Source organism: Hyperolius riggenbachi, chromosome 6 (genome assembly GCF_040937935.1).
Source record: "Hyperolius riggenbachi isolate aHypRig1 chromosome 6, aHypRig1.pri, whole genome shotgun sequence".
Lineage (NCBI taxonomy): Eukaryota > Metazoa > Chordata > Amphibia > Anura > Hyperoliidae > Hyperolius > Hyperolius riggenbachi.
The window spans coordinates 171,645,968-171,663,444 of record NC_090651.1 but is presented as its reverse complement, the minus strand read 5'-3'; the positions used below and the strand labels follow the sequence as shown (position 1 = coordinate 171,663,444).

Below are 17,477 nucleotides of genomic sequence, written 5' to 3'. Positions count from 1 at the left end.
TGCGCAGTAGAGCGGACCCGATCGGGCTCGGCTATTTCCGACAGGAACCCAAAGGGGAAGATGGTACATCGTAAAGGTAAATATTGCCATCTGCTGCTGTCCGGGGGACCGAACGCTGAATCCATGCTGCACTGGAGGAAGGGGGAAGCCTCATTAGGATCCAAAGGCTTCCCCCTCCCGAGGTAAGTAACCTCCAGGGCACTTTTTTTTTATTACATATTCTCTTTAAAGTCCTTTTTATAAGAAACTGTGATGTAGCCCATGAAATTCATGTTAGAATTGCAGGAAGTAACAGTTGCTTCAGGCTAATAAATATGTTAGGTTATATTAAAGACGTTATAGTAAGGTGTCCCCCAGATTATCAGTATCACAAGTTTTTTTTAAAGGAGTACTGTAAAGGGGGGGGGGAGGGGGGAGGGGGAAAATGAGTTGAACTTACCTGGGGCGTCTAATGGCCCCCTGCAGACGTCCTGTGCCCGCGCAGGAACTCACCGAAGCTCCGGTCCATGCCTCCGTTACTCATCGGAAAACCACTGTGCCTGCGCGGCCGTTTCCTCGCTCCCGCTGACATCAACACGATTGTATTGCGCAGGACCAGTACAGTCTGCGCCTACGCAGAACGCTGCTAGTGACGTCAGTGGGAGCAAGGACACAGCCCCGGAGGCGCAGTGGTTTTCCGACTTTAAAGTCGGAAATTCCAGAAATGAACTGGAGGCGGGAACAGGAGCATCGGTGAGTGGCTGCGCGGGCACAGGACATCTGTGGGGTACCATTAGAAGCCCCAGGTAAGTTAAACTTTTTTTTTTTTTTCCCTACTCCCCTACAGTAGTGATTTAAATACTCTTTCTCTTTGCTTGTAACTGCTTTCCTCCGGCATTTTCTGCTCTTATGAAGGCTCTGTATTGTGCAGTGTATATGAAAGATTGTGCCACCTAGCTACATAAAAAAGCTTGTTTGACTGTGAGAGCTGCAGCTTGTTTGACTGTTTTAGCCACCATGAATCCTGGACTGTGTGGTTTGCCAGAGTACTGGAAGTGACTTTGATGAACAGAGGCGCCAGCAGAATAAAAACAATAATTAAAAGTTTTAGAATATGCTGGGGAGGCAGTGGTGGACTTACCTCCGAAAGCAGACTAGACTACTAGCTCTCAGGTAGACAGAGGTGCTATACATGCTACCTGAGAGCTACTGTGTTATTGCCTGATGAAGCGGGCTTGGTCCTGCGAAACGCATTGCGTCTATTGGGGTACTAATAAAGTGTTTGTCAGACAAGTAGTCTAGTCTGCTTTCGGAGGTAAGTCCACCACTGCCTCCCCAGCTTATTTTCAAACTTTTAATTATTGTTTTTATTCTTCTGGCGCCTCTGTTCATCAGTCATTATAGTGCCCACCCCTGGTGGAAGGGGGACCCACCCCTACCTTTCTTCTATCTACAGAGAGCGACTTCTTAACCCTGAGTGAGGACAGGTCTAATCTCCTCACCTGCATTCACAGTGGTTGCCTCAGCGGTAACCCTTTTGTTTGTGAGTATATCCTTCTCACATTACATTATTCACTATTGTTCTTAGCATACTACACCATATTGGGCTCTCGGTGTCTTTTTCTTATCTAGAGTACTGGAAGTGGTGAGATTCAGCTAATTTGAACCTCACATTACAACCCAGTGCATTGCAAAGCCCTACCATTCTTCCACACTAAAGTGACAACCTCTCTGAAGAGACCTGAATAGGTATTTGGGTGGATTTATGAGGATGAGTGCATTGTGTGGATAGCTATGTGGGAGCGCTCCAAAAACAGGCAGTTGCTAACTGTTTTTAACCTGTCTGGCGTTCTATTAAGATCGCCAGGCTGGCGCCGGACGGTTTTTTTTAATTAAAAAAAAAACTATTTCATGCAGCCAACTGAAAGTTTGCTGCATGAAAGCCTACTAGAGGGCGCTCCTAATCCGCACTTCTGATCGCCTCCGGCGATCAGAAGTAACAAGAAGGGCCGTGATGAGCGGCCCTTCTTGTTTTGCTTTCCTCGTCATCATGGACGTCAGCCGCCTCCGATCCAGCCCTTAGCGCTGGCCGGAACTGTTTGGTCCGGCTGCGCTGGGCTCGGGCGGCTGGGGGGACCCTCTTTCGCCGCTGCGGCGGCGATCAGGTAGCACACGCGGCTGGCAAAGTGCCGGCTGCGTGTGCTCCTTTTTATTTCGTCTAAATCGGCCCAGCAGGGCCTGAGCGGCACCCTCCGGCGTCTCTGGACGAGCTCAGCTCGTCCAGAATGCTCAGCAGGTTAAATAGTAATATTTGTTGTTGATGCAATAAAGGCTTGTTTTGTACTGCTAAGCCTTGAGTGACGACATTTATTTTTCTATTTTTGTATATTTGTTATTACTTGTGCTTGTCACTCCCTCTTATTGAGGTTATTGGCAGGTCTGAATTGTGCTGTTGAGTCCGGCAAATGTATTCTATTTTCGCTGTCACTAAACCACCAGAGGAACAGAGTACAAAGGCATTAGTATTCAAGGGGGAGGGGAGCCTGAGGACCACTACAGTCAGTGCCAAAAGTTTTGAGACTGTTAAAAATATTGTAAATTAGAAAAGTTGGTGCTTAAGTTTTTTATAATCGCAATTTGCAAATACTTCAGAATGTTATGAAGATGAATTGCATAGTCCTTTAAAAATTAATTGAATCCCAAAAAAACCTTTCCACTGCATTTCATTGCTGTCATTAAAGGACCTGCTGAGATCATTTCAGTTATTGTCTTGTTAACTCAGGTGAAAATGTTGACAAGCACAAGGCTGGAGATCATTATGCCAGGCTGATTGGGTTAGAATGGCAGACTTGACAGGTTAAAAGGAGGGTGATGCTTGAAATCATTGATCTTCCATTGTTAACCATGGGGACCAGCAAATAAACACATTCAGCCATCATTGCGTTGCATAAAAATGGCTTCACAGGCAAGGATATTGTGGCTATTAAGATTGCACCAGAATCAACAATTTATAGGATCATCAAGAACTTCAAGGAAAGCGGTTAATTCTTGTTAAGAAGGCTGCAGGGCGTCCAAGAAAGTCCAGCAAGCGCCAGGAACATCTGCTAAAGAGTGCAGCCAGTGAAGAGGTTGCTCAAGAATGGCGGCAGGTGTGAGCGCATCTGCACGCACAGTGAAGCGAAGAGTTTCGGAAGATGGCCTGGTGTCAAGAAGGGCAGCACAGAAGCCACTTCTCCCCAAAAAAACATCAGGGACAGATTGATCTTCTGCAGAAAGTATGGTGAATGGACTGCTGAGGACTGGGGCAAAGTCATATTCTCCAATGAAGCCCCTTTCTGATTGTTTGAGGCATTTGGAAAAAGGCTTGTCAGGAGAAGAAAAGATGAGCGCTACATCTGTCCTGTGTCGTGCCAACAGTAAAGCATCCTGAGACCATTTATGTGTGGGGTTGCTTCTCATCCAAGGGAATGGGCTCACTCACAATTTTGCCAAAAAACACAGCCATGAATAAAGAATGGATCCTATAAGAACATAAATGGGCAAGCACCATCAACCATTCCCCAAGGGTAAGGGAAATATTATACGAGTGTGCAGAAAGGAACAAATTAATATACAAGGCTAACAAAGAACAGTAGTCCCCTTTAAATACCGCACCACTCCATCAATTGTAATCAATTCATCATCTTTATTCAACAAACATAAAAACACTTAAAACCAATGTGAGCAGCCATGTAATAATAATAAGATAACAGTCCATGATTAATGTATAAATAAATCTCCACAAGAGTATCAACTCTTTATAAAAATTTTACTTTATATGTATTCAGGGGCATTACTGTTTGTTGATACTCTTGTGGAGATTTATTTATACATTAATCATGGACTGTTATCTTATTATTATTACATGGCTGCTCACATTGGTTTTAAGTGTTTTTATGTTTGTTGAATAAAGATGATGAATTGATTACAATTGATGGAGTGGTGCGGTATTTAAAGGGGACTACTGTTCTTTATTAGCCATGAATAAAGAATGGTACCAAAACACCCTCTAACAGCAACTTCTTCCAACAATCCAACAACAGTTTGGTGAAGAACAATGTATTTTCCAGCACGATGGAGCACCGTGTCATAAGGCAAAAGTGATAACTAAGTGGCTCTGGGACCAAAACGTTTAAATTTTGGGTCCATGGCCTGGAAACTCCCCAGATCTTAATCCCATTGAGAACTTGTGGTCATTCCTCAAGAGGCAGGTGGACAAACAAAAAACAACTAATTCTGAGAAACTCAAAGAAGTGATTATGAAAGAATGGGTTGCTGTCGGTCAGAATTTGGCCTAGAAGTTGATTGAGAGCATGCCCAGTCGAAATTGCAGAGGTCCTGAAAAAGAAGGGCCAACACTGCAAATACTGACTCTTTGCATAAATCTCTTGTAATTGTCAATAAAAGCCTTTAAACATTTGAAGTACGTCTAATTATATTTCAGTACATCACATAAACAACTGAAACAAAGATCTAAAAGCAGTTTAGCAGCAAACTTTGTGAAAACTAATATTTTTGACAGTCTCAAAACTTTTGACCAGGACTGTAGACCAGGGCTTCCCAGCTCTGTCCCCAAGTACCAGCATGTTTTGTGGAAATCCACAGAGGTAATTCATCAGCTCTGCTGAGAAACTAATTACCTCACCTGTGAATGCTTGTGGTTTTCTGCAAAACATGCTTTTGGTACTTGAGGACAGGGTTTTGAAGCCCTGCACTAGACTGCCAGGGATTTAGGACATAGAAGGTAAAAAAGAAACAGGGTGTGTGTTATCCCAAGGGGTTTAACAGACTTCCTAGGGAGACAGGAAAAAACACAGAGGCTCCAGTAGCCCCTTATGGTGTAGTATGTCAGGTTCTGATCACGTAATCTTAAAGAGCAAAACATACTCACAAGTGTGGGTTGCATGACTAGCAACCACAGTATGAAGGCAGGTGAGAAAATCCCATCCTCACTCGGGTTCTTTAGGTCATCAGATATGTGGGTCATGCTCCAGAAAACAACAATAGTTCAGAAGTGAGCACTAGACTAACCCCCCAAAGCTGCTTGGGGGGAACGGACCTAACAACTGGGAGGGAGAAGGCGCCCTAAAAATAGGTGGTAGTTTATATTATGTGACTAAAAATAACAAATAATAATAAACAATAAAAATTGCTTACCTCTAAAAGAAGGGGCAATTCCAATTTCAAACAAAATATTTATTATTCATCAGACATTATAAAAGATAACATGTTTTGCAGAGCACAGTCCACTTCTTTAGATCAAACACAAAACAGTGTATTTACACTCCGAACATACTGTTGGAGTGGGAAGCGCCTCTAAGCACAAGTGGTAAGAGCTGAATCTGCTTGTATGGCACACATCGCTGACAGCGAGTGTTTACAGGTGATTCCCACCCCAACAAGCCTTTTGGGATCACCTAGCAGGACATATTGTTCAATTTGAGCTAATTGCCTTGATAAAGAGCCCCGCCGTAGTCTTCAAATGTTGTCATGCTAGAGGCGACGATAATTACCATATATTCCGGTGTGCAAGATGGCCCCCCACTTTTCCAGTTAAAATATAGTTTGGGATATACTCACCATATAAGACTACCCCTCTTCCAAAGCGCACCAAATAAAAATTTAAAAAAATAATTTACTGGTGCTATGTATGAACAGAGACTGGTGCTGTACTGTATATAACAGTATATAGGCGATTGACTGGTTAGATTGGTCAACTCTCCTTCTCTACCTGTTTATAAGAGCGGTATGGAAGAATAGATTGCGCTGTGCCCATAAAACACACCTCTTTCACCCCTCTGTCCCACCCTTGTATCCTATTTACCTCCTTCTCTGCCTCTCAGATCTCACACATGTGCGCCTGCGTCGCTTCACTACAGTCCTCAGCAGCGAGATCTGAGAGGCGATAACAGGATAGGGCGTATCACCCGGCATCAATGACATACGGCGTATAAGAGTACCCCTGACTTTTCAGATGATTTTCAAGGGTTAAAAAGTAGTCTTATACACCAGAATATACTGTACCTTTTAATAAGGAGCTTCCAGATACCCCTCAGCCCCATCAAGTAGTTTGGAAGAAGTATGGGGTATTTAGTTCCCCTTACCCATACAAGGAAAGGGATACCTTATTTTTTTGCACCATAAGTTGCTCCTGACCATAAGATGCACCCAGGTTTAGAGGTCAAAAACCAGGGGAAAATAACTATACTAAACCCTGTGTGTCCATATTGCGTCTTTTGGTTGCTAGAGGGGTTCTTGTATCGGTGACCTGGTCGCTTGTGCTCTAAACAGCTGGGGGACAGGGCTCAACAGCAGATATGCTGCTCCAGGTTCTCCAGCATGCAGTGATGTGGTTTCAGCACACAGCTTCCTTCTGACACAGCAGTGCTGAGGATCACTGCTTAGCAGCTGTTGCGGCATGGACGCTGTGTCACTCAATGTAAGTAAATGTAACGACTGTTTGCGGCTTTGCCCTTGGCTCCCTTCGTGGCTATACCACCGACTGCTGCACTGTACTTGCTTCAGCAAGCTGGACTTTCCCGGCACCATCAGTGCAGCGGCTTTAGTGCAAATAAAATTATACCAACCAGTGCAAAATACCACAAATCAGGCAAGGCAATTTGAGAATAGTCCACGGCTCTAAAAGATGGTTTGTGTGAAAAGTAATGAAAGTATCTGGCACTCCGGGTATGCAGAAATCAAGGATGATGTCCCTCCATGCTGTTCAATACAAAAATAAGTCTCTACATGTAGTGGAATGAATAGCAGTAGTCCTCCACTCTGATCTCACCCAAACACTTCTTACCTAGGTAAGCGTTGAGAAGGGAGGATACTTCCAGGACCTTGTGACAATCCTGCGCATCTGGCGTCCGGCACTCTAAGGGCACAGGGTGAAGACAAGTAGCCGGCTGTGACACTAGTTTCTTCAGGAGGACGCTGCACTAAAGCCAGTAATCCTCCACTGAGATGCTGCTCAGCTCTAGTGTGCGTACATGCGAGAACACAGACCTACTGCAGACTGCATGTTTCAAAACTTAAGCACCCTGCACTAGGTCCGTGTTCTCGCTCTTCCCCACTGTACGCAGGTTTGACTGGGCCACTTACCTAGTGAAATATGCAGAAGTGTGTGGGTGAGATCAGAACTACATGCATGCAAACTGGAGCTGAGCAGCGTCTCAGTTGAAGACTGGGGTCTTTAGTGCAGTGTCCTCCCAAAGAAACTAGTGTCAGGGCTGGCTACTTGTTTTCATCCTTTGTCCTCAGAGCGCCAGGAGCCAGATAAGCTGGGCTGCAGCAAGTGACTTGGAAGTGTCCTCCCTTCTCACTGCATGTCCGTTCATTGCACATGCGCTGGTGTCACAGAGAGGGGAAGGATTCACTCTGATTGCTGTTGTCGCAGGGACTAATAGGGGGGCCCTGGTGCCAATCCGAATATAAAATATTTGGACCAATATGTACATTATAAGGTTATGTCATGCCTACAAAGTTTGTTTGAATTTACCTTATTTTTCGGATGCACTCTTTCTACTCCAAAGTCGGGTGAAAAAGTCACTGTGTCTTATGGTCCGAATAATACATATTCGGATCGGCGCCAATGTCCTCTTACCAGTCCCCGTGACAACAGCAATCAGAGTGAATCCTCCCCCTCTCCGTGACCCTGGTGCATGTGCACCGAACGGTCATGCAGTAAGAAGGAATGTTGGCCGATGCTGACATAATGGCAGCTCTAAGTTGAGTCAGATTGAATGGCGGCATTTCCAAGCTTTGAAGCGATCTTTTGACTGTGTGCTGTTTGTGATGCACCTGCATTAAATTCAGCTGTAATTTGTTATTGTCCTTCTGTTGCTGTGGACTATGCATGCCACTCGCCTTTCACCTCCCACATTCAACAGCCGTTTTTGACCAGAATAAGATTTTTTTTTCTCAACTGCCACTCTCTAGACAACAGAGATGCTGCTGGGCGAGGAAATCCTTAAAGAGAACTTGAACTGAAAATAAAAAGTCAAAATAACTATACACTTACCTCCCGTGTAATCTACTCCTCAATCTCTTTCTCTTCTCCTGCGTCCACTGTGATCAATAGAATTCTCCGTCCTCCATTTTAAAAATGGCCATTACCCCGTAACAGCTTCCTGGTCAGCACACAGTTAAACTGTAACATCGCCCACTTGAGCCATAGGGAAACATGGACATTACCTTGCACATTCAGTTGTAACTGACAGCTGCTGATATATAACTGACAGCAACTGGTATGTTTCAGGTTCTGACAAAATATTGTCAGAACTGGAAGGGATCACTGTAACAAGAAAATGGTGAGCTTCTGAGAGGAACTGACGGTGAGTTAACTACTTGCTGCATGCCGTGCAGTATAATCACGGCCCTGGAAAAAAGACAGGATGCAGCAGGGCCGTGAAAACAAGTCTGCAGCGGCATGCAGCCGCCGCTCGCTCCCGTTCGTGCGTGCGCGCGCACCGCCGTTACCGCCGCATAGAGGGGAAGTTAATGAATGGGACCGCAGGTCCCATTCATAAATCTAAGTCCCCGATTCAATGAATACCAGCGTCTACGAGACGCCGGCATTCATTGTATCTTCCTGTGTTACACAGCCACGGATTACTTCCGATTCACGTGCTTACGTACGTGAATCGGAAATGACGACTGAGGACATCTTGTGGCCAAAAAGTATATTGCACCAAAATTGCTTTTTATTTAATAAAAATCCCCACACTGACTGATATAATTAACTATTTCCCTCCCACACCCTCCCATAATACCCAAACTTTTTTTTTTATTTATATAAGGGGGGAGGGGGGAATTACATAAAAAAAAAATATAAGTAGTTACCTTAGGGACTGAACTTTTTAAAAATTGATGTCAAGGCAGTATATTACTATTAATTTTTAATTTATGGGCTTGTAATTAGTGATGGACGCAAAACTGAAAAAATGCACCTCTATTTCCAAATGAAATATTGGCGCCATACATTGTACTAGGGAAATTTTTTGAACGTTGCAATAACCGGGACAAAAGGGCACATAAAATGTGTGGCTTTTATCCACAGTAGAATGTTTTATTTTAACACTATAATGGTCAAAAACTGAAAAAGAATGCATTTTATAATTTTTTTTTCTTATTATTCATGTTAAAATGCATTTAGGATAAAATTATTCTTGGCATACTGTAACTCCCAAAGAAAGCCTAATTGGTGGCAAGAAAAACAAGATATAGATCATTACGCTGTGATTAGTAGTGATTAAGTTATTGGAAAAAGAAAGGGAGGAGCGCTGACAGGTGAAAATTGCTCTGGTCCACAAGAGAAAAAATGCCTCAGGTGTCAAGTGGTTAAGTACGTCCTATTCATTTGCAGCTACGTCATGTGTTTATTTTAAATCATTTTACTCACTTCAGGTTCCCTTTAACTTGAGGACCACAGTGGTAAACCCCCCTAAAGACCAGGCTGTTTGTTTCATAATTGGCCACTGCAGCTTTAAGGCACAGCTGCATGGCTGAACAACACAGCACACGAGTGATTCCCCCCCCCCCTTTTCTCCCCACCAACAGAGCTCTCTGTTGGTGGGGTCTGATCGCCCCCCTGTGTTTATTTATTTTTTTAACTCAATATTTATGTTCATGTTTTTTTAATGATTTGTTACTATGTTTGTCTTTCTTTGTTTCTATCCAATCCCCTCCCTCCCCCCAGCCGGCCAATCACGCGATCGGCTGTCATAGGCTTCTGCCTATGAGAGCCGATCGCTCTCTTGTCCCCCAGGCGGCTGTCCCCCAGGCGGCTGTCCCCATTGCAGCGCTGCTGCTGTTCGCAGCGCTGCAATGTTTAAACAGACGGCGATTACGCCGTCTAACAGTCTCCCGAGCGGCAATAGCCGCTCGGAGACTGGAGAGGGGACGGAGCTCCGCCCCCCGAGAAGGAGATGCCTGCGCACGATCTCCTGCAAAGTTGAACCCATAGGACTTGCCGCCAATTGGCGTTAGGCGGTCGTGGGGCTGCCGCCGTGGCCACGCCCATTGGCGTTAGCCAGTCTTAGAGTAGTTAAAGAGAAACTCCCACCAAGAATTGAACTGTATCCCAATCTGTAGCTGATACTCTCTTTTACATGAGAAATCTATTCCTTTTCACAAACTGACCATTAGGGGGTGCTGTATGGCTGATATTGTGGTGAAACCCCTCCCACAAGAAAAGTACGTACTCTTGGCAGTTTCCTGTCTGTGAACCTTGCTGCATTGTGGGAAATAGCTGTTCACAGCGGTTTCCAACTGCCAAAAAGGCATGCAGCAGCTACATCATCTGCCATCAGTAAAAATGTCACCATGTAATAAATGTCAGAATGTAAATCAGGGATTTAAAACATTTTACAATGGGCAAACACTAAGTCATTCATACATAATTATTGTAAAAATGAACTTTTTTATAACATTATTTTCACTGGAGTTCCTCTTTAAGGTGCCACATACCATACACTTTTTTAAATATCTGTTCAATTGAAGAATAGCAGTCAATTTTTCTGACTGATAGTAAAAATGCAAAAATCTGACCATTGTACCACACACCTAGGTTACATTTTTGCCCAGTCATGATTAAAATAATTAAAAGCTCAGAAAAATGTGGTTGGAACTGTACATCAAGTAATAGATAATCCATCTCACACTATACAATGCTTGATAAAGTTGGTTTAAAATTTCCAACATGTCCAATCTCAAAAAATTGGGAAATTCGATCAGATTTATCAATTGAAAACAAAGAAAATGTTGGTTCATAGTGAGTTCAAACTTATGCAGGATAAATATAACAATTGGTTGACTGATAAAAAAATGGGAAGGCAACTTCCCTTGTGGTCATTGTTTGGCGTGTAGATCCGTTAGGAAAGGTAAAGTGGTTCAGGTAGGAGGAATTACATGGCATCTGAAGGAATTTATTAATTGCAGGTCCAGATATGTGGTGTATTGTGTTTGGTGCCCCTGTGGGAGATTCTACATAGAGAAGATCACTCAGCCACTCAAGGACAGATTTTTGCAATATAAAAGATCAATCGGGAGTGGCGTGGGTGCACGCCGTATGATTGATCATGTAAATTCTGAACATGGAGGCAGTGCAGATTGCCTGGAGGTAGCTGGCCTTATAAAAGTCTCGAATATGCCTAGAGGGAGTTCAAGGGATGAATTATTATTACATAAATAGACCTCTTTGATATCTATGACCAATGCCTTGGGGAGCCTGGGTTTCAATGACAAACAAAATTTCAGCTTTTTTTAAATGATTGTAATGGTTTTATCTCATCGAGTTGTATAGTAGTTTGCAAAAGTATGTGAGTATTCAAGTTTTCCACATTTTGTCATATTACTGCCACAAACATGAATCAATTTTATTGGAATTCCACGTGAAAGACCAATACAAAGTGGTGTACACGTGAAAAGTGGAACGAAAATCATACATGATTCCAAACATTTTTTACAAATAAATAACTGCAAAGTGGGGTGTGCATAATTATTCAGCCCCCTTTGGTCTGAGTGCAGTCAGTTGACCATAGACATTGCCTAATGAGTGCTAATGACTAAATAGAGTGCACCTGTGTGTAATCTAATGTCAGTACAAATACAGCTGCTCTGTGACGGCCTCTAAGAGAATATTGGGAGCAACACCATCATGAAGTCCAAAGAACACACCAAACAGGTGAAACAGTCACTTACATTTTTTGTCTTGCCTATTTTAACTTCCATGATAACTACGTCATCCAAAGCTGAGCACTCCTTATATAAGAAACTCTGTGTTGTTTACGTTAGTTTACTTTTGGGTTACTTTCAAATAAGGAGTGTTTTTGATTTATATATTGTGTGTGTGTGTGTGTGTGTGTGTGTGTGTGTGTGTGTGTGTGTGTGTGTGTGTGTGTGTGTGTATTTATAGTTTTGTACACAGTTTATATAATCCAACTGTGTTACATAAGAAAAATAATCTGGTGCTTTTAGCCTATAAAACAATTTAACGCTAAAGTTGGGTGTAAACTAAAAACACATTCCATTATATTCTTTGCTACATTCACAGTGACACGAGGAGTGTTGCGTTGGACATTTTAATAGCATTGCTAAAGCGTTGCATTAGCAGTGCAGTAGAATCCATTAGCATAACATGGTGCATGCAGTGCAGTAATGCATTATGTGCCTGTTAACAGTAGCAGCAAAGTATACTTTGTATGTACCTTGTGCTTCACTGCATGTGTCTGCTATGTACTTTATGCTTCACTGCATGCGGCTTTCCCTCTCTGTTGCAATTCTGTTTTCACAGTATACACACCACAACGTATCACAAATGAAGCCTTTAACCACTTCACCGCCCATGTACAGTATATTTACGTCCCTTTAAAAGGAACCTGAAGCGAGGAAAATTACTTAAAATAAATGCATGATGTAGCTGCAAATTAATATTATATGCTAACCTCACTGTCCGTTCCTCTCAGAAGCTCACCATTTTCTTCTTATAGTGATCCCTTCCAGTTCTGACAATATTTTGTCATAACTGAAATATACCAGTTGCTGTCAGTTATATATGACCAGCTGTCAGTTACAACTGAATGTGCAAGGTAATGTCCATGTTTCCCTATGGCTCAAGTGGGTGATATTACAGTTAAACAGTGTGCTGACCACGAAGCTGTTATGGGGTAATAGCCATTTTTAAAATGGCGGACGGAGAAATCCATTGGTCACAGTGGAGAAATGGGTCGCAGGAGAGGAGAAAGAGATTGAGTAGTAGACTACACAGGAGGTAAGTATGACCTGTGTATGGTTATTTTGACTTATTTTCAGTTCAGGTTCCCTTTAAACTTAATTTCCGTGCCTGGGGAGTAGATAGACGTACACCTGCCGTCACCACTGCTGTCCGCACTCCCGCTCGCTCGTGTGCGCACTTGTGCACGCCGCTGCCCGCCAATTACTGTGGCCATCTTGTAGCCAAATAGTAAAATTACATTTAAAAGCATTTTTTTTTAATATATATACAAATACTATTTTTATATTTTAAATTAACTCATTACCAACCACACTCCCCAATTGTTACCAAATTTATAAAAAAAAAAAATCATAAATAGTTACCTTAGGGACTGAACTCTTTAAATATGTATGTCAAGAGGGTATACTACTGTTTCTTTATAAATTATGGGCTTGTAATTAGGGATGGATGCAAAACTGAAAAAAATTCACCTTTATTTCCATATAAAATATTGGTGCCAGACATTGTGATAGGGATATAATTTAAATGGTGTAATAATCAATACAAATGGGCAAATAAAATATGTGGATTTTAATTAAGGTAGCATGCATTATTTAAAAACTATACACTGAAAAAAAAAAATTCTAAATGTTTTCTTATTTTCCCATTAAAACACACTTTTTTTCTAGCCTTAAAGAGAATCTGTATTGTTAAAATCACACAAAAGTAAACATACCAGTGCGTTAGGGGACATCTCCTATTACCCTCTGTCACAATTTTGCCGCTTCCCGCCGCATTAAAAGTTGTTAAAAACAGTTTTAAAAAGTTTGTTTATAAACAAACAAAATGGCCACCAAAACAGGAAGTAGGTTGATGTACAGTATGTCCACACATAGAAAATACATCCATACACAAGCAGGCTGTATACACCCTTCCTTTTGAATCTCAAGAGATCATTTGTGTGTTTCTTTCCCCCTGCATCTCTCATGCACTGAAGTTTCAGGCTGCTCTTTTCTTCCTGCAAACAGCTTTGCCCTTGTCTGTAATTCCTCACTATGTGAAAGCCCAGCCAGCTCAGATGATGATTTATCCAGCTTGTAAAAAATAAGAGAGAAGCTGCTCTAATCTAAATAACACACAGGCAGTGTGCATAGAGGGGCCTGGAAGGGGGAGTTCATAGCAGAACCACAACACTGAAGAACTTGGCAGCCTTCCAGACACAGGCTGACAAGTCTGACAAGAGAGAGATAAGTTGATTTATTACAGAGACTGTATGTTGTCCAAAACAATAACATCACCCAGCCCCCGTACAAGAACCTGCAGACATTAAACTGTATGTGTGGGTAGTGCTGTGCATGTGCTAATTTGTGCTGCAAAAATCATCTTTCTATCTTTTATAGTTTTTGAAATATTCACATTTTTCTAAAGGTCAAAAGTTAACTGAGCCCCTCACAGCATCACAAAGGCTGATTATCTCAAAAACTATAAACACCCCCCCCCCCCCCCACACACACACACACACACACACACCCACACACCCACCTGTTTTATGGCCATGGATCTTTGTACAGGGCTAGGTTATGTTATAGTCCTGGATAAAATAAGTGCTGTTCTCTTCAAAACAGGGCAGCACAAATCTTAACCACTTTAGGACCGTAGACTTACACCCCCCTAGTGACCAGGATATTTTTTTACTATTCAGGCCACTGCAGCTTTAAGGGCTCGCTGCAGGGCCGTACAACTCGGCACACAAGTTATTTCCCCCCCCCCCTTTTCTGCCAACAGAGCTTTCTGTTGGTGGGCTCTGATCCGTGCCAGCATGTTTGTCTTTTATTTATTTATTTTATTTTAAATAAATGTGTCCTTTTTTTAAAAAAAAATTTCTTCCACCTTCCCTCCTACCGTCAGCCAACCACAGCAATCGGCTGTCACAGGCATCAGCTTCTGAGCCTCCCAGACAGCTGAGTGACACGGCTGTCCCCAGTACAGCGCTGCTGTAGATTGCCACGATCGCCGCTTGAAGACAAGCGGAGATGCGTGCGTGATCTCCTGCAGAACATGCCCCCAGGACTTTATGCCAATTGGCATTGAGCTGTCTGCAAATGGTTAATTTTTGCGGCACAAAAGGGCACAAAGTAGCACTAAGTAGACATGATGGAATTTTAATTGTGCCAGTCTGTCACTCTGATGTGGAGACATTTTGGCCTTCTCTTGGAACATTGTTACATAGTTACATAGCTATTTGGGTTGAATAAAGACATACGTCCATCGAGTTCAACCAGAGAACAAAGTACAACACCAGCCTGCTCCCTCACATATCCCTGTTGATCCAGAGGAAGGCGAAAAACCCTTACAAGGCATGGTCCAATTTGCCCCAAAAGGGAAAAAATTCCTTCCCGACTCCAGATGGCAATCAGATAAAATCCCTGGATCAACATCACTGGGCATTCCCTAATAATTGTAGCCATGGATGTCTTTCAACGCAAGGAAAGCATCTAAGCCCCCTTTAAATGCAGGTATAGAATTTGCCATAACTACTTTCTGTGGCAATACATTCCACATCTTAATCACTCTTACTGTAGAGAACCCTTTCCTAAATAAATAGCTAAAACTTTTTTCCTCCATGCGCAGATCATGTGATCTAGTCCTTTGAGAAGGCCCAGGGACAAAAATCTCATCCGCCAAGCTTCTATATTGCCCTGGTTTTTTTTGTATTCCTGTATTGTTGTATTGCTGTATGTCACCCCTAAATATTGTCTGTAACCTAAACTAATGTCCAGTGCTGCTTTATAAATGCAATAAATAAATAGATCAAAATCTTAATTTAAAAAATGTTCATTGAATTGTGTATGGCCACAGGCCACCTTTAGGGTACTGCCATAGAATTTTGATTGGGTTGAGGTATGGACTTTGACTAAGCCACTGCAGCACATAGGTTCTTTTTTTCTTTCACCAGTTCTGCTATAGATTTGTTATAGATTTGCTGTTGTGCTTGGAATCCTTGTCCTTTTTCACAACCCTATTTTGGCCAAGCCTTAGCCATGGAAACCTGGCCTTCCATTTGACTATAGAATACTTTGACTATAGAGAGGAGTTAATTTTTGATCCAATTAATGCAAGGTGCTTAGGTCCTGTGGGAGAAAATCAAGCCTTTATCATCAACCTTCCACCACTATGCTTGATAGCAGGTGTTTATGCTGATATGCTGTGTTGTGTTTGAGTTTCGCCAAAGGTGTTATGCTGGGTGCACACGTAACATTTTTCTGTATGATAGATGCATCCGATTGATGAATTCCCTCATGTCCGATATTACTCCTGATCGTTTTTTTGGCTCGATTTCTCATAGAAGTGAATGGAAAAAGATACGAGAAACGAGCGGAAGATGAGAGAATTGAGTGCAGAATCAAGCGGAAAAAAACAATCAGGTGGAAAATCGAGGGGAAAATTGTATCGTGTGTATTCGGCATTACTGTATATTATGACCAGATATCTCCACTCTGTTCTTGTCTGTCCAAAGGACATAGTTTTGGAATTATTGTGATTTGTTCAGGTAGCCAATACTTTTTAGAGAGAAGAGGCCATCGCAATTTTACGATCATGACTTTTAACATGGTTAATAGAGTCGAAAATGTAGCTCTTGGGATTTTTTTGTAATCTCTGAGCATTGCTTGGAACTTACCTTAAAACCTTTTCCCAATTTCTGGACATCAACTCTTAAAGGACTACTGTAACAAGAGGGATATGGAGGCTGCCATGTTTATTTCTTTTTAAACAATACCAGTTGCCTGGCAGCACTGCTGGTCTTTTTGGCTGCAATAGTGTTCCGAATCACACCAGAAAAAAGCATGCAGATAATCTTGTCAGATATGACAGTAATGTCATAAATTCCTGATATTCTGCATGCTTGTTGAGGGTCTAAAAGTATTAGAGGCAGAGGATCGGTAGGATAGCCAGACAACTGGTATTGTTTAAAAAAAATAAATAAACATGGCAGCCTCCATATCCCTCTCAATACAGTTGTCCTTTAGGTTCATTACTGATGCCTTTCCCCCTTGGCATTTTGTTAACAGACACCTGAATGCTGTAGACCAGCGATCTTACAAAATTTCAGTTTTCATAGGTGGTCCCGGTTGCTAATTCACACTACTTACCCTCTATATTCCTACTGAAGTGATAAGGATGTAACTAAATTTCAAACACTGCTTTTGCATTTTAACTTATTTGTTTTTGTTTTTTATTAGGTTGCACGACAAACAGGTCTGCAAGTTGATTACTTTTTTGATGTTTTGATGCATAATTTAGGTAAGCGTAAATGGCTGGATTTCACTTGTCTAACACAATTGTTTAAATCAGAATTCATTTATTTGCCTAAATAAGTTTGCACTTGCACAAGGAATTTGACTTGACAGTCACTTAACAGACACAAACCAAACGATACAAACACAGAGAGAAGTGTTCATTTTCAGTTCTATGCTGTAATGCTTTCAAATATTTACAGTAAAAATAATAATAAAGTCCGAGCAGATCTAGCGTGGTGCTTCATTAAGCATGGCTACTGCCTGAAGGAAGAAACAGTTCCTGTGCCTGGATGTTTTAGTTGCGACTGACCGGTATGTCACACCTGAAGGCGTAAGCTGGAAGATGGAGTGAGCAGGAGAGGGGTCATAGCCAATTTTGGTTGCTCTTTCTGCGCCTGTTAGCCTAAAGATCTTGCAGGGAAGGTAAGCTACAGACAACTATACTT

General features: G+C 42.2%; 1 protein-coding gene across 3 annotated transcripts in view; it reads left to right on the top strand.

Moving 5' to 3' along the window:
* MRTFA (myocardin related transcription factor A) overlaps positions 1-17,477 on the top strand; it is a 251,763-nt gene that overhangs the window by 188,877 nt on the left and 45,409 nt on the right. For all 3 annotated transcript variants that reach the window (XM_068240222.1, XM_068240224.1, XM_068240221.1), the window contains one exon: positions 16,975-17,035. In XM_068240222.1, coding sequence (XP_068096323.1) covers positions 16,975-17,035 — 61 coding nt within the window. The remainder of the gene's footprint in view (positions 1-16,974; positions 17,036-17,477) is intronic.